This window comes from Callithrix jacchus, chromosome 13, assembly GCF_049354715.1.
Source record: "Callithrix jacchus isolate 240 chromosome 13, calJac240_pri, whole genome shotgun sequence".
NCBI classification, from domain to species: Eukaryota; Metazoa; Chordata; class Mammalia; order Primates; family Cebidae; genus Callithrix; species Callithrix jacchus.
Window position 1 is genome coordinate 121,397,262 of NC_133514.1, and position 18,278 is coordinate 121,415,539.

General features: G+C 38.6%; 1 protein-coding gene across 14 annotated transcripts in view; it reads left to right on the forward strand.

The window, feature by feature from the left end:
- The window catches only part of ATP9B (ATPase phospholipid transporting 9B), a 280,109-nt gene that overhangs the window by 35,485 nt on the left and 226,346 nt on the right, over nucleotides 1–18,278 (forward strand). For all 14 annotated transcript variants that reach the window (XR_013525960.1, XM_035271402.3, XM_035271403.3 and 11 more), the window contains exon 5: nucleotides 9,183–9,291. Coding sequence is in view for 10 of the 14 variants with exons in the window: in XM_035271402.3 (XP_035127293.3) it covers nucleotides 9,183–9,291 (109 nt within the window). In the remaining 4 variants the exon portion in view is untranslated. The remainder of the gene's footprint in view (nucleotides 1–9,182; nucleotides 9,292–18,278) is intronic.

The following is an 18,278-nucleotide window of genomic DNA, read 5'->3' on the forward strand; positions in this document are numbered from 1 at the left end:
AAAGCAGGAAAAGCGAGTAGAGGATGAAGAGCGTGTTCTGTGTGAGATGGCCAAGGAAGCCTCTCCTGTGAGGTCACATTGCAGTGACATCTTAGCAGTAAAACAGTCATACAGATATGGAACAGGGAAGAGTGTTGCAGGTAGAATAGCAGTTGCAGGAGGTCTTGGTCTGTGCTGATCATGTTCCAGGGTATGAGGAGGTCATCCAGAGGGCGGGTGTGGATGAGAAGACAGTAATTGGAAAGGAGATCAGAGGGCCTGGGGTCAGCTCTTCCAGGACTTTGAGATTTCATCCTGGGTGGAAAAGGAGGTCACGTGTTTGTGTATGTATTGCATATATTCACACACAGAAGAAACCCTGTGATGTGTATACAGCAGAGTTTGGAAAGTTGGTATTAGCTGGGTAACTATGGAGGGGATATAGATAACCATTTCTTATCTTTTCTTTCCTTCCACCACATTAGCAGTAGCCCGTTCTGAGTGTGAGGCTGTAATTCCTTTGTATCTCTTAAAAATTTTATTGGGTATATATTTATCATTAAAACAATATTCAATGTTTTGTATGCTTTAAACATTTTTATAAAGGTTATCTTAATCTGTGTGGCCTTTTGCAACGTACTTTTTTGGCTTAACATTGGTTTACAAAATAAATCCCTATCAGTACGTATACTTCATTTTTCACTTCGCTCAAGTATTTCATTGTGTAAATATACCGCAGCTGACGTGTCCCTTCCCTTGGGAAAGGAGACTTTGGGGTGGTTTCTCATTTTTCACTACTACAAATGTTGTTATAACAAACAATATGAATGTTGATAATCATTATTATAATGAACAATGCAATTGTTCATGATTCCTTATGCATTTTTGCAAAACATTCTGCAGGCTATGTACTCTCTAGAAGTCTCATTTAAAAGTACTGTTGCTTGTTTTCATTTTCTGATAAAAGCAGTATAGCATTATAGAAACTTTAGAACACAGAGAAAATACTTGCTAATTTTAAAACTGTCATATTTATGATTTTAATGTACTTCTTTCTAGCTTCTTTATTTTTCTATTCATATCTTTCACAGTGTTATTTACTGCTTAAATATCATTTGCTGGCTGGGTGCTGATACTTGGAATCCCAGCACTTTGGGAGGCAAAGGCAGGAGGATAGCTTGGGCTCAGGAGTTCAAGATCAACCGGGGCAACATGATGAAATTCCATCTCTACAAAAAAATGGAAGCATTAGCTGTGTGAGGTGGTACCCACCTTTAGTCTCAGCTACTCAGGAGGCTGAGGTTGGAGGATTGCTTGAGCCTGGAGGCAGAGGTTGTAGTGAGCCAAGATCATGCCACTGCACTCCAGCCTTGGTGACAGTGAGACCCTGTCTTTAAAAAAAAAAATTGCCTCGTGGATTAAACTCGTTTTAACTTAAACAATGATGGTCTGAGAACACAAATTCTTCTTAAAAAAATCTAAAGCTAAATGTATCTATTTATATTTTGCTTTGGCCTTTTTACTTAGTACCTCTGATTTAACTAATAAAGAAAATGTCCTTTAGATGGTTCTTTATGAAGAACTTTATTTGATTTGTTCACAAGATTGATGATCTTCGCCATACCCACGTGAAGTGGCTCGTAGGCACACAGTTTACCAAGACAAGAAAACATTTCTCTATTTTTTTCTTTTCATGTGATTATTTCCAGTTCTAGCTGGAATTTTTAGTCTTTTAGCTTGAATTTTCATTCTCTGTTTTTTTTAAGTACTTTATCATTTTTTGACATGTATTAGCTTTAGTTATTTTTAGATAAGTACCTCAGTAAGTAACTACTTCAACATTCATATAAAAGATATTGTTGGCTGGGCACGGTGGCTCATGCCTGTAATCCCGGCACTTTGGGAGGCCGAGGCAGGTGGATCATGAGGTCAAGAGATCGAGACCATCCTGGTCAACATGGTGAAACCCCGTCTGTACTAAAAATACAAAAAATTAGCTGGGCACGGTGGTGCGTGCCTGTAATCCCAGCTACTCAGGAGGCTGAGGCAGAATTGCCTGAACCCAGGAGGCGGAGGTTGCGGTGAGCTGAGATGGCGCCATTGCACTCCAGCCTGGGGAACAAGAGCGAAACTCCGTCTCAAAAAAAAAAAAAAAAAAAAAGATACTGTTATTCTAGTATGTTTGTGTTTTAAGTTTTTAGAGAAGTGAAAGCCACATTTTCCATTTGAATAATGCTTGATGTTGCCTTCTGATTTTCTTCTGTTCCTTGGTTGGGCAGCAGCAGCCATAATTTATACCACCTTTCAGATGACAAATGGTGAATATTGTTAGTCTGTATGCTCTCACGGTTTATATGCATCTTAACCTTTGATGGAGCAAATCTCTTAAAATGTTGATGTGCATCTTAGGGTTACCTTCAAATCCGAGAAGCAAGCATAGGAGGGCATACTGGTTCTTTTAAAAGGCTTTCAAAAACTTTGAAAACTGGGACTTCCCTCTCGGGGATCCCCTCCCACAACAGTGTGGGAGCTCACTTGCTCTCTCTCTGTCTGCCTAAACAAATCATTTTCTACAAAAAAAAAAAAAAAAAAAAAAAAAAAAAAGAAAACCAAGACAATTTGAAAAAATCTAGACAGAGTTAAAGAATAAACATACATTAACTCTAAAGAAATCTCTTTAAAGGAAACTATTTTAAATAATGCAAATTTGAAAATACATATAGGTGTCTCTTTTTTAACTGAAGAAAATGTTCTTCAACAAGAATTCCTCATAAGCCCTTGAGTTCTTACATTTTCTGTACCAGTTTATTTTAACCCCATTATGTCCAGGGCCAGTAACACCATGTGATCTTTATGCATACCAATATTGACTTTTTGGCCATCTTTTCTTTACTTCTCTAAGGTTTTGTAAGGATCTTCAAGAAAAAGATATCAGTTAACACCTCTAGATTCTTTTAGCCAAAATCCTGCCACTGAAGCATAAAACCGTCTCACAGTTGGTGGTTGTAAAATCCTGTTTCTGTTGTTCACTAATTTTAAAACAAGTGACTTTAAGCTCATTTCTTCTGCTCTCTAACTAAAATTAGGTTTTTTAAAACAGTGATAATTAATAATCTTTCAGTTATTCCTGACAATATTATTTATTAGCTTTTGCTCTGAACTAATTTCTATTTTATTTTCCCATATAATAGAAGTGTAAATTGAAAATAAGCTGATTCTATTACATTATTGTGTCTGGATGAAGATTACCTTTTATATTGTTAGCTTTCTGAACAATTCTTTGAAGCAAAGCTTATGTAATCAGTAACAAAACAGAATGCCATGCTTTTATCAAAATGAATGAGATGGAATAGATCTGTCTATGCACAAGATCTTTAGATAAGGAAAGCTCTGGCTCTAAGGATTTTAAGCACTGTAACTTCTATATAAAATGTCTTCTGCTGCTTTGTTAATACATAATTGGCAACTACGTAAGGCTATGTAGGTGAGAAATCAATCTATGAGGACTTTGATTTTTCAGTCTTATTTAAAAGTCCTTCCTTCCATCCACTCTTTGTGTGCATGTCTCTGTGTTAGAGGTGTGGGCAAAGTAAGAAAAGGAAAAGCAAATTCAGTTGTGTGGAGTCATCCAGAGACAACCATTGTTAGTATCTGTGTGACTTTGGTAAAGTTGCTCTCTCACCTTGTGTCTCAATTTGCTTATCTGTGAATTAGAGATAAAGATACATACTTTGTAAGACTTTTGCCACATTTAAAAGGGGTAACTAATTTATCATACTTGGAAAAGTGTATGGTAGGCACATGATAAGTCCTCAAAGGCAAACATACCCACATAACTTTTTCTCCTTTTACAAAAATGTATAATGTTTTGGACTTGCTCCACATAGTTCTTTGGTTATCTGGATAAATAGGAGAAAGTCTGTGGACAGGCCACGTCAGAAGCAACCCATGTTGTCCAGTCTAACACACTCATGTTTTCAGGTGGCAGTAGTTTACAATGGCCCTTGTTGCTTCCAGTTTTGAGTTTTCTGGGGAGCAGTGTTATAGCATGAATCTCTGGCCTGGTTGGTGCTGAGGTAATGGGAAGACCCAAGTGCTTCTACAATAAGACTTGCTTACTACAGTCCTCCATAAACCACCAATCTGTAATGATCCATTTAAGAGCTCAGGTCTAAACTGTTAAGGTAGAAGCTCCAGTGGTAGAAGGAAGTAGCCTCTTCAGCTTCCCGTTCCTTAAGTGTCTTTTATGTTCCTAGGCTGGCCATGGTGCATTTCCTCGGAATAGGTATGCTATGGAGGTGGATGTGATGGTGGTGACACCTTTTGGCTGTTGAGAATCCTACACATGTGCCATTTATTCAGAGAAACAGATTTGCAAGTGTGTTGTAAAGCAGCTTGGACACTCTAATAGTCCTTGCCTGTTACTGTGATCCTGTTTTCTCTTAAGAGTGTTTAACTCTTGTTTTCAGGTCTTGGGACCTAACCCTCTTTATTCCATCTTCTCTAATACTACTCCATTTGAAGTGGGAGCGTATTTTCACTGACTCCTTGAGTTCTTAGGAACTAGCACAGTTTTGTGGTTTATGATTACTTAATTAATTCGGTTAACTTTTGCTATCTTTAAGCCATGGGTTTAAACGGGTGAAAATTAGAGTCACCTGGGAGTTTAAATAACATATGTGTCTGAGGTCTCTTCCCTGGAAATTAGAGGTAAAAGTATACATTTCAGGTAGGGCCTGAGCAAATTTGTGTTACAAAAAGTCTTTTCAGGTGATTATGATAGGCTTACCTGATTAAAAACTGCTCCTTTAAAATATTGTCTATACTATTTAAATAAAATGTGCTTGGTAATCACATTCTCTTGTCTCAGTGAGTCAGTCACAAACAGAACTTTAAGAAATTACCTCTGACTCATGAACGTGAGTCTGTAGCAGTAAATATTCTCTGAAGTGGGAGTGGCTGCAGAAAAGTATATTTCTTGGATTCAAAGACACATATTTTTCATGTTACTAAAATTCAGCTGTGACTTATAAACAATATGTATATTTACAGTGCTATTGTCTTTCCACCCAAGACTATTACTAAAATAATACTGATGTGTCTTAAAACCAGTGACATCTTTGAATCAAGGAAATGTAGCATTTTATCATGTGACTGTACTCTAAATTTCTTATTTGTGGGCATTCAGGTTATTTATAATTTTTTGTATTCATGCTCGGATCCTAGAATTTTTCCCTTAGGATAAGTTTCTAGAAGTGAAACTGCTTGGTTAAATATGTGCAAATTTTAAGGCTTTTGATAACACCAACTTTCTTAGAACTCTTTTAGGGGGTATCTGCTGCTTTGGCTTACATTTATTTTCTTTGTTTTTCTGTTACTAACTCTAGTTCAGTAAAATGATGAATTTAATTCAAGTTCTTCTTTGTCTCTAATAGGCTTTTTGATAACCACTTTTATTTCACTGCCACTTTGTCATGACTAGTTAGCAGCTTTGAAGAAACTAGCCATCATTCCCTATTGTATGTTCTTCACTCTATTTTGGAGACATCATAATATAAAAATTTCTTTTGTTCTTACAATTCTTTATTTCACACAGTTAACATCACTCTTCATCATCAAAGACTGAATGTGTTCCCCTTAAGCTTAGCAGTAAGGGTGTCTGCTCCCACCACTTCTACTCAACACTGTATTGAAGGTAAAGTAAATAGGGCAGTTAGGTAAGAAAATGAAGTAAAAGGCATTTAGATATAAAGAAAGAAGTAAGTCTATCTCTAGTCACAGATGGCATGATCTTGTGTATAGGAAAACCTAGGGAATCTACACACAAAAATATTGTAACTAAAAAAAATGAATTAGCAGGGTTGCAGGATACAAGATAAACATACAAAAGTCACTTGTATTTCTAACAATGACCATCTCAAAATAAAATTAGGATAACAATTCTATTTATAATCTCATCAAAAAGAAAATAATAGGAATAAACTTAAAGGAATAAACAAAATAATAGGAATAAACTTTCTGCTTTAATTTCAGAAATTATTTAATTTCAGAAATTATATACTGAAAACTAAAATAATTTTGAGAAAAAAAAGGTCTGAATAAATGGAACATCATGGGTCGAAAGGCTTAATATTGTTAAGTTGGCAGCACTCTTCAGATTGCTCTACAGATTTAATTCAGCTCCTAACAGAATCCTAGCTGGCTTTAATTATTATTATTTTTAGTTTTTTTGCAGAAATTGACAAGTTGATCCTAAAACTGATAGCAAATGCAAGGAACTCAGAGTAGCTAATATATCATTTAAAAATAAAATAGGTCAAAGTTGGAGGATTTGCACTTTCCCATTCCCAAACTTATTACAAACTGCATGATTAAGACAGTGTGGTACTGACATAAAGATAGGTGCATAGGTCAGTGGATGTAATGGAGAGTCCAAAAATAAACCTTTACATTTATGACACATTGATTTTCAACTAGGGCACCAAAATGATAACTCGTAACTCAACAACTAAAAGATAAATAACCTAGGAAAAGAGTGGGTAAAGGATTGGAATAGATATTTACCCAGAGAAGATATACAAATGGCCCATAGGCATTTGAAATAAGCATAAGAAGCATGTGAAAAGTTGCTCAAATCATTTTTCAGTAGAGGAATGCAAATGAAAACCACAGACACTTCTTCACCCAGTAGGATGGCTAAAATACCAAGGGAAGACAGTAACAAGTGTTGCTGAGGATGTGGAAACACTGGAACCTCCATTAGTTGCTGGTGAGCATGTAAAGTGGTGCAACCACTTTGAGGAACAGTTTAGTAGTTCCTCAAAATACTGCACATAGAATTACCATGTCACCCAGAATAGGCAAATCCATACAGACAGAAGGTGGATGAGTCATTGCCTAGGAATGGGAGGGGATGGGAGGTGACTTGCAGTGGGTATGGTACTTCTTTTTGAGGTGATGGAAATGTTCTAAAATTGGATGATGGTGATGGTTGTACAACTCTGTGAAGGTACTTGAACAATAAATTATGTACTTTTAAAGTTAATTTTATGGCATGTGAATTATATATAAATAAAGCTATTATTTAAAAACAATAAGGTGTGCTAAAGGACCTAAGTGAGGTCTTATTGTGCTAATCAGCCTTTGTCTTTAGTGGAGACCATGGCAAATAGATGGCACATGCCATTTGATGCCTGCCTTCTTTGCAAATGGAGCATAACACCATTTGTTCATGGCTGCTTTTTCTGTGAGTCCAAGAGTGGCTTTAGGATACTTCTCAAAACAGTGCTTCCAGTAACTCCTGGAAATACACTGGCAAAGATCAGATGAAAGATATCATGGTGTTTCAGGAGACTACTAACAGTTTCCTGGTATTGACAGATACAGCAAGACAAAGCTAGAGATCTCTCTCTTCTTAAGGTTAGGGGTTTGAAGAGAGCACTGTATGTCAGTGGGAGAGCTGGGGAGAGTCTGGGCTGGGCTGGGCTGGTGTGCTACATAGAGTGCAGTCAGGCTGGAGAGGTACGTGGAAGGAAGCACAGCATTTGGAGGAAGGAGTCATGATGTTGCTTATAGACGATGGCATTGGGGTGTGTAGAGAATTGGGCCATCAGTGGACTGAAGCCAGCTTTGGGGTGACTGGATAAAGAGGGGTGCATGACATCAGAAAGACAGCCGTGACATTCCTGGAATGTGGCGTTCAGGAAGCCAAGGATGCGGAGTTAGAAAGAGGGCCTGGTGTACGATTGTGATGCACAGAGGAATGGGAAGTTTCTTGAGATAGTCCACCGTGCTTGCGAATGGTTTTAGTCAAGTGGTGGTGGAAGGAAACTGGGGCAAATCAATAAGTAAACTGGATGTGAAAAGGTTTCCGATGGTGCAGAGGCCAGACTAAGGGAGGAGAAGACTTGATGTGCTTAGTGTGACGTGGTTTGTAGGGCCACGGAGGCTCATGACTGGGGGAGAGCACACCATGTGGCTGAAGAGAGTTGGCAGAGCAGCTGATAAGGAGTGAGAGATACAGGCTGTCAGGTTGGTTTTGAATGGAAAAAAGACTGGAAGAATCCATGTTTGTCATGCCTATCGAAGGGCTTTTCAAATAGGACACTTGAGAAAAATGCTGTTTCAGTAAGTAGAAGAAACATTCTCCAGCAGCACTCTTAATTTGGTATATTTGTTATACAAAAAACAAAAAAAACAAATAAAAAAGATTATTGTGCTTTCAGTGGAAATTCATAGTGTTCCGATATTTATAGTTTCGACTGAAGCAAGTCATCAGTAATAGTAAGACTATTGGAGAGGTTTCTTTATCTATGGTGAGATTGACAGGAAGAATATTCCTGTAACATGTCAGAAAGCATGCAGCCTTTAAAAATGATGGACTAATGCTAATACCATATTAGTGCTATAATGGGCTTCACAATAAATTACGGGGATATAAAAGTTTTTTTCTAGATACCATCATATTAATATAGTCAGATTTTTACTTAAAAAGTGAGATGAAAGCACTATACTTGTTCATTCCACTGCAGTTATATAATAATGCACTATGTAAGAAAATTGATAAGTATGGTTATTTTATCTTGGAATTGTTTTGTGTTCCTAAATACTTTTATTCTGTAAGAAAAATTTAAGTGAAGAAATTAAGTATAGGATTTTTATGTCAGTCATTGTAAATTTTGTATTCGAATTCCCCAGTATTCTAAATATAATTCATGGGTTTATTGAAGATTGTTAATTTATCTTTCATTGGGTTACTAGATATTTTCCTCTTTTTTTTTTTTTTTTTTTTTTGAGACAGAATCTTGCTCTGTCGCCAGGCTGGAGTGTGCAGTGGTGCGATCTTGGCTCACTGCAACCTCTGACTTCCTGGTTCAAGCGATTCTCCTGCCTCAGCCTCCTGAGTAGCTGGAATTACAGGTGTGAGCCACCACACCCAGCCTGTTACTAGGTATTTTCTGATGTTTAGCTTGAAGTACATATTAGGAGATGAATTAACAATTTTGAGAGCATACCAAGAGTTGTAAACCTTTTACAGTTAATACTTTTGTAATATTTCATTGTTACTTTTTTGGCTTTTTTGGTTTTCATTTTATGTTTTAGAGAGTAATATAAATTGCAGGAAAAAAGTCAAACTAAAAACAAATCATTTTTAATGTTAAAGTTTAGTTTTCTAAAATGCCTTATTTTATTTTTTTTTATAGGGATTTGTCTTGGCTGTTACTATGATGCGGGAAGCAATTGACGAATTTCGGCGTTTTCAGCGTGACAAGGAAGTGAATTCCCAGCTATATAGCAAGCTTACAGTAAGAGGTCAGCAAGATGCTTTAATCCTACTTAGCATTTGCCTACTGTAATCATTTCAGAGTTAACATAGCAAGTATGTGAGAACATTTTAATTCTATTATTGAAAATAGTATTACGTGACTGTATATTGATATTTAATTGATTTCCTTATAATGTATAATGCATGCAATTTTAGGGGAGATTTTTGTTCATTCTCTAGATGTTTGCATGTATATTGTGCACACATATATACAAACGCATACACCACACGAGCATGTACATATATTGTTGACCCTTATATAATGTGCTCTATTGATACATACACATTTTCTGAGAAGAGTAATGCCACTTTATCTAAAATCTATCTTGGTACTGTATTTTAAACACACTCATAATAGTCAAATGTCTATACTGGGGCGTTAACCTACACTAATTACAAAGGCCTTTGAACGGCAGAAATAAATATTGTCATCTAAGATGGAACTGATGTGTGCATGTTTCTCCTTAACCGTCATTCAGGCCTTAACTCTCGCTTAACTTAAAGCCTTCAAGCACTTGTTTAGCTGATGTTTCATTCGATAGTAGAGAAAGAAGCAATGTATGAAGAAGAGAGTTGGGGAAATGATTTCAAGTAGGCATAAGACAGTAAAAAAGTGACTGAAAACCTTAGGAATGAGGGAGACAGTGGGAAACCGAGTGGGTATTCATAATAACCCCAGAATCTGTTGAAAAGGTTTACAGTGGATTTTTCATCTTCTGTATGTAAGAGGATGTTTACAATGAATTATTTAACTTATGAAATAGTACCTTCAAAAATTACTTATTTTTAACACCTTATTGCGCTGTATTTCCCATAACAAAATGTGTCCATGTAAAGTATACAGTTCAGCGGTTTTTGGTGTATTCATGAAGTTACATAGCCATCACCATCACTTAAGTCATTTAAGAGTAGTACGCTTTTGACGTTCCCAGGAGGAACCCTGAGTACATTAGAAGTCAGTACTCTTGCTGCTTCCCTCCGCACCCTACCCCAGCCCCAGGTGGCCACTATTCTCCTTTCTGGCTCTGTGGTTTTGCTCCGCTCTGGACATTTTATCAGTGGAATTATGCAGTCTCTGGTCTTCTGTCACCAGCCTCTTTCCCTGGGCATGTTTTCAAGGTTCATCTTGTAGTAGCATTCATCAGTACTTTATTTCTCTTGGCTGCTCAGTAATATTCCAGTGTAGGTACAGCACATTTTGTGTATCAGTTCATTAGTGGATGGATATTTGGGTTGTTTCTACTTTGTGACTGTTGTGAATAATGCAGCTATGGACATCTGTGTACAGGCGTCTGTATCAATTTTGTTTTCATCCTGGATACATACCTGGGAGTGAAATTCCTGGATTATTTGGTAACTCTATGGTTAGCATTATAAAGAATTGTCAACCTGCAATCATCCTAGTTTGCAGCGTATTCCAAAAGAATTGTTTCTGTCTCTAACCTGTCTAGGGACTGCTTGGAGAATCAACCCTAGGTGCTTGTCTTTTGTTTCCCTAACTTGAACTCAGGACAGAAAAGTAGAAATGTAGCAGCATTTATCAAACATATGCAAGGCTGAGGAACAGCCTCCAGTAGCCTAGGGCAAAAGATGGCAGTGGAGCCAGACAGTAGAGTGTCAAATCCAGGCAGAAGAAGCTGGGGAGGGAGCTTCTTTGGGAAATTTGAATATTTAGAAGTGCCCCTGTGTATGCAGGGGAATTGTGAAAGCTAAGAACTGGAGGAATGCTCAGAAAAGACCTGAAGTCTTTCCCTCTAGCCAGTCTCCAGGCTCAGTGCAAGTAGGAAAGGCAGGCCGCAGCAGGGTTGTGAATGGCCTGGCTGAATCCTGAAGAAAGCTGCAGCACAGAGCCAGGCTGCAAAGCCCAGGGCAGGTTTTGTTTGGGTTTGTTTCTTCCTCCCCCTTCCTCTCCTTTTTCTCTCTTCATATTGAAGGAAATCTTTGTCAGAACACTGGCTTGAATATAACTGAATGGAAGAGAGACTTTAGAGACCATCCATGGTGAAGAATACACCCTTTACAAAAATAGTTCAGAAGAATCAGTAAACAAACACAGCTACAGCATATAACAATAAAATCAACCAAGAAGAGGGAGAAATACCTAATTTTCAGAATTACCAGATTATAATGTATATTCAGGTTTTTTTTTTGTTTTGTTTTTCTTTTTTCAGACAGAGTCTTGCTCTGTCGCCCAAGCTGGAGTGCAGTGGCACGATCTCAGCTCACTTCAGCCTCCAACCTCCACCTCCTGGGTTCAGGCGATTCTCCTGCCTCAGCCTCCGAAGTAGCTGGAATTGCAGGCATGCACCACCATGCCTGGCTATTTTTTGTATTTTGTAGAGACGGGGTTTCATGTTGACCAGGCTGGTCTTGAACTCCTGACCTCAGGTGATCCACTCACCTTAGCTTCCCAGAGTGCTGGGATTATAGGCGTGAGCCATCATGCCCCTGGTGTATGTCCAGTTTTCCACAAAAAAAGCTTTAAAAAGCATGCATTAAACAAAGTGTGGCCCGTTCCCAGAAGAAGGTGACAGTAGTTGCCCTGAAGGAAGGCCAGGCGTCAGACTTGAGACAAAGTTTAACTTAGCCGTCTTTAATGTGCCAAGGCACTCAAGGAAGCCGTGGGGACATCGCTTAGAAGACATACAAGCGGAGAATGATGTAAAGGAAGCACACAAATTGTGGCACTCAAAAGTAGAGTAAGTGAAAAGAAACACTCGCTACAGGGTTTCAGTAGTGGAATTGAGCACAACAAAGAAAGAATCAGTGAACGTAAGCCTAGGTCAATTGTACGTATTCAGTTTGAAAAGCAGAAAGAATGAAAAAAACATGAACAGCTCTTAAGAGACCTGTGGGGCAGCATCAAGCATACCACATACACATGATGGAGTTGGAAGAAGGTGAGGAGAGAGAGAGAAGACAGTGAAAATACGAAGGAGTAATGGCCAAAAAGTTTCCACATTCGATAAAAGATATTAATCTCTACATTGAGGAAGTACAGCAAACCCCATGAAGCATAACACCAGAAAAATCCACACTGAGATGCATAACCAAGCAGCTGACACCCAGAGACCAAGAGGACACTCTGAAAACAGAGAGAGAGGTAACTGGCCACACACAAGGGATCCTCAGTAGGATTTATCAGAAGCCATGGAGGCCTGAAGGCAGTGGGGTGACATTTTAAAACTGGTGAGAGGAAGAAAAACCTGTTAACTAAAAATTCTGTGCCTGGTAAAAGTGTCATTCAGAAATGAAGACGTTGGCTGGGCCTGGTGGCTTATGCTGTAATACCAGCACTTTGGGAGGCTGAGGCAGGTGGATCACCTGCGGTCAGGAGTTTGAGACCAGCCTGGCCAGTGTGGTGAAACCCTGTCTCTTCTAAAAATACTGAAGTTATCTGGGCATGGTGGCATGCATCTGTAATCCCAGTTAGGTGGGAGGCTTAGGCAGGAGAATCGCTTGAACCCGGAAGGCAGAGGTTGCAGGGAGCCAAGATCATGCCACTGCACTCCAGCCTGGGTGAAACAGTGAGACTCTGTCTCAGAAAAAAACAAAACAAAACAAAACAAAACGATGAAGACATTCATAGATAAACAAAAGCAAGTAAGTTTTCGTGCATCTAAGGGCATTATCAAGAAAACGAAAAGACAGAATGGGAGAAAATTGGAAATCTGATAAGGATCCAGTATCCAGAATACATAAAGAACTCTTAGGATTTCAACATCAGAAAGATAACCCAATTAGAAAATAGGCAAAAGGCCTGAATAATCAATTCTGTGAAGAAGGTATACAAATGGCCAGCATGTTTATGAAGCAATGGTTAGTAAGCAGCCTTAGACCATAGGGGAATGCAGATCTATAGTGAGATACCACCTAACACCACTAGGTTGACTGTAATTTAAAACATATAGAATATTGAGTGCTGGAGAGGATCTAGAGAAATTGGAATCTTTGCACATTGCTTGTGGGAACAAAATGGTTCAGCAGCTATGGAAAACATACTTTTGGTTTCTCAAAAAGTTCAGAGGAATTTAAAGCAGGGACCCAAGCAATAAACTGTGTTTATTCACTATTCACAATAGCCAAAAAGGTGATAATAGCCTGGATGTTCACTGAAAGATGAGTGGATAAGCAAATGAATGGACAGCAGATTTCTACAATGGAATTTTATTCAGGCATAGAATCATGCAGGGTTGCTACATGCTACAGCCTGGATTAACCTCAGAAACATCATGCTATGTGAAAGAAGCCCAGATGCAACAGATCACATATTGTATGACTTCATCGATTTGAAATCTCTAGAACTGGCAAATTAGTAGAGATAGACGGCAGATTGGAGGTGCTGTGGATGAGTGGAAGAAGGAGCAGGAAGCATCTGCCTGGCAGGCATTGGGTTTCCTTTTTTCATGATGAAAATGTTTTGGGAGTTTGGTAGAGTTGGTTCCACAACGTTGTGAATCATTCACTTTAAAATGGCATTTTATGTTACATTAGTTTCACCCAAAAATGGTATAAAATGTTGAGGAAGACATTCTACTGTTAGGTCTTTTGTACTTCTGTGATACTTGAACTTCAGGTACTTAAAAATAGTTTTCAGTATGTTTATTTTAAATGTAAATGAAATTACCATTTTAAAAAAATGAGCCATCGTTGCTGGTGATCTAAGAAGTTTCACATATCAATGATGATGATGACATAGCTGCTTTTTTACTTCCTTGTGTGTGTCAGGTAACATTCAGAGTACTGGTTCTCACATCCAGCATCGTCCAAGGGGGAGTCAATGTGCTCTCCAAGTTAAACTTGCAGTTTATGCTGAATAATTTGCCCCGAGTCACAGTAGTTTTAGATAGAGCTGGTGCTTGCACCTAGATCATTCTAACTCCAGTCCAGGGTTCTTTCAACTGTGCTTCATGGCTGGTGGTTCTGATACAGATGTTTGATGAGTGAAATCTGTAGTATTAAAAAATGCAGGCTGGGCGTGTGGCTCACGCCTGTAATCCCAGCACTATGGCAGGCCAAGGTGGGCAGATCATGAGGTCAGGAGTTCGAGACCAGCCTAATCAACATGATGAAACCCTGTCTCCACTAAAATTGCAAAACATTAGTTGGGCATGGTGGCACATACCTATAGTCACAGCTACTTGGGAGACTGGGACAGGAGAATCACTTGAACCCGGGAGGCAGAGGTTGCAGTGAGCTGAGATCATGCCACTGTACTCTAGCCTGGCGACAGAGTGAGACTCGTCTCCAAAAAAAAAAAAAAGGGGGGGCAGAAAAAAAAGCATCAGTTTAGGCTTATTATTGAGCACAGTTTAAAATTTATTTTTTTGTTAAGAATATTTGCTGTTTATCTCCTCCTCAAGTTCTGGTATTTCACAGTTACCTCTTTGAATGGCATTGATGGCAGCCTCCTTGTGTGCCTTTTTGTGATTTGCTGGACCATATTTACAGCATTTGGACTGTTTCATTTTAGAGTTCTCAAGCACATTCTTATAGAAGTAAACTGGAAAAATGTTCTCTGTTATTTTTTTCTTTTGAAAAGGAAAGCCATTTATAAATATTCTTTGTTTAAAAACAAAATATTTTAAGCAGTGTATTATCACAATTACACTGAAATTATTTTGAGTTATCTTGTGTTTTGTTTTCTGAATAGCTACTGTTTTAGGTATAGGAATTTTCTATGTATGTTGCTGTTACTTTACTTTCTTCTTGTTTATGACTGCTTTTTTTTTTTTTAAGTAGAGGCAGGGTTTCACCATGTTGGCCAGGCTGGTCTCACTCCTGGCCTTAAATGATCCACCTGCCTTGGCCTCCCAAAGTGCTAAGATTACAGAGGTGAGCCACCATGCCTGGCCTTTCTTGAAGTATACTTAAATTATTTTTGCTTTCTGTGGTCTAACACCTCAGCAGCATCTGGAAAAAAATATTCCAGTATTTCATTTAGGAACACTCAGTAGACATCATGGTGTTTAGATTGGTGCAAAAATAGTTGTACCACGTAATTTTGTCATTGGAAGTAATGGCAAAACTGCTATTACTTTTGGGCCAACATATGTTTCTGCTATATAATGATATTTCATGAACACTTTTCATTTATTATCTCCTAGTTTTAGTCCTCTGTGGCTAGACCAAGGTAGATATACTCAGGTCTGGCCGTATAGATTCAGGAGTGGTTGTAAACACACACACCCACACGCAGACACACGCACACACACAAGCAGATACATAAACTCATTACCACTGTTTCTTCTCAGGTCACCCTTAAAGGATCTGCATGAATTCATTTCTTCATGAATATGTTGACTACAAGTCTTTCCATCCTTCCTTTTCACTTGAGGTGTGTGTGCTACCTTCAGGTCTAACCAGTGCTTCTAACCAGGGAGATACTTCCTAGTCACCGAAGCCCACTGAAGTCTGTCCCCGCAGTCCTTGTCCAGCGCTTAGCTGGGCCTGGCTGATGGGACTTTACTTGCAGCCCTGAAGTTCTTGGCCTGGCTCCAGCTCTGTCTTCTGCCCAGAGTGGGAAACGGACTCCTCACTGCTGATACTGCTCCATCTTTCCTTTGCGGTAGCACTTTCAAAGTAAAAAGTATTTTCAACAAGTTTATCTGATGGTATTTTATGGCTTAGAACTGTTGATTTGCATGGGACTCTCCAGCTCCCTTCAGCCTGGCTCTGGCTGCCTGCTCCAGCTCCTTCTGGGATTTCTGAGGTATGATTGCACTGGTTTCTCCTTTAGTTCCTTGAGTAGGCCCCTCCCTCTCCCTCTTAGAGACTGACTTTTAAAATAGTAGCCACTCTGTCTGGGGTTCTTGTTGTATCCTGTAGTGTTTGACCCCTTTGCACTCAGAACTTTCGGTTTTATTAACAGATAACTTCTGAGTGAGGTCTGCCTCGATTTCTTCAAATGTTACTCCCCACCTCAATCCACACATATGTCCCCTGGTACCTGTACCTCCCTGTGGGAAGTGGCATTACTCTGAGGACTAATTAACTCCTGGATTCTCAGTTTCATGAGCGTGGGGTCCTGGTTTCCCCCAGAGTAAGTAGAGTCGTTGGCACATGGTGAGCACTCAGTGAACTGAGGGAGCCAAGCAACAAAGAAGTTCCAGATCCCGATGAAAGTGCTGAGGCCGATCTCAGGCCAGGGGGCTGCCCTGTGAGCTGGAACCAGTTTGCATCTCCATTGTGCCCACAGTCCTGGCACCCTTGCCCACTCACTCCAGTGAAAAGAATTTCGTAGTTCATTTGTGACCTTTTATAAGTTACTGATTTAATACCCTTTGTTTCTTTATCTACTTTTACCTTATTACAATTTTTCTACTAAAGGAATTTACCTTTTTCACATGTAGCAAATATTTTTACCTTGACTTATTTTTTAAAAATCATTTTTCTTGGATGTAGAAAAATGAATAATTTTTATATAATTTAAATCTCCTGATCTTTTGTGATTTTTTTTTTTTTTACTTTAATTTTGGAAAGTCCGTTCATTCCCAATATAAGTGAGCATTGTGTTTTCATACAGTGTATCTGGGTTTTCATGTTTTGTAGTTAAGTTTTACTGCATCTGTGATTTTACACTTAAGATCTGCCTTTTCTTTTTTCCCACAGTGCTCAGCAGTTGTTTTTAAGTCACGTTTAAAGTTAGCAGAGTTCTTCCCCAGGCCTCTGAGACCTGGGCCCTTTCCTCTGCTTTTTATTCTGCTTCCTTGATTAATCCATGTTTCCATGCATTTTCTGCCAGCTTTAAATAACGTTCCTTTACAGAACGTTGTGATACCTTGGGAAACTTCTCCCTCCTTCCTTTCCTTCACTATTTATTTTTATTTTCATTTTTTCTCTTTTTTTTTTTTTCTGAGAAACATGAAACATGAGATACTACAAACAGGGTTATTTGGAAATGTCTTTATGCCCATGTGTTGGACCAGTGGCATCAAAAACCTTGGTAGTAGCTCCACAGCTGTCCTGTACTCTTCTGTTGAGTGAGGTATTCATTCATTCTAAGAGGTGATACCATCTTCATACCTAGGAGTATTTAGAAAGTAAGCAGCTTTCATATGGATTACTGAAAATTTAGAGGAAAGTAAAACAACGGGGACAATTTAGACCTGCGTTTGGCCCATGTCCTTCTCATTGCCCACATGACTACACAGGTGCATATGGGGTGCTAGGCCTGTGTGCATGTGTAGGCCCATGAGAGCGAGACTCCACTTTTGTATATATTCTATTCATATTTGTCTTGCCCTTTGGTAGATATTTAAGAAGGCTGAGTACAGAAAACAAAGCTTAGACATTTCCTTTAGGTAAACAGAAGACCTAATCAAGACCTTGAAGCATGTTCCCTCTAGTAAATATTATACACATTGCAGTTGTATGTGTTAGTTAATAAAATATTTAATGTTTGAGATACTATGTTTTTCAAACCATTGTAATTTTCTACAAATTCTTCTTCTGGTGAATGCGGGGAATTACTGTTGGCAGCTACTTCAGTGTTCTGCATATTGCTTCAGGGAAAAGATGTGTGCATTGGTGGGCTGTGCAGTCTGTGGACACCCTCTTTGAGCAGCCTCTGGACTCTTTGGTAATTACACAGATGGAAAAGATATTTTACTTAGTGAAATCCTTTTAGAGGGGAAGTGATTGGTTAAATATAATTTATTCAGTGACTAACACTTCAGTGTTTCATCTTTATGTGTTTCTTATCATGATGTAACATTTCATTATTTCAGTATTTCTAAAGCTAATTCACTTTTTTACTGTAGAATTAAGAAAAAGAATGGAGTGATTGTGTTTAATGTGGGCATCTGAAAGTGTGTTTCTCATTGCTAAGGAAGGTGCTTTCTGCAAGACGCTTTCCAGTCATCCCCCCAGACTGTAGTATTTCTTTAAAACAAATTTCCTCATCTGTAATTTATATAGTTGATTTGTTGACAGATTTATTTCACTCTCCCTTACCGAATCTCACTAGAATGTG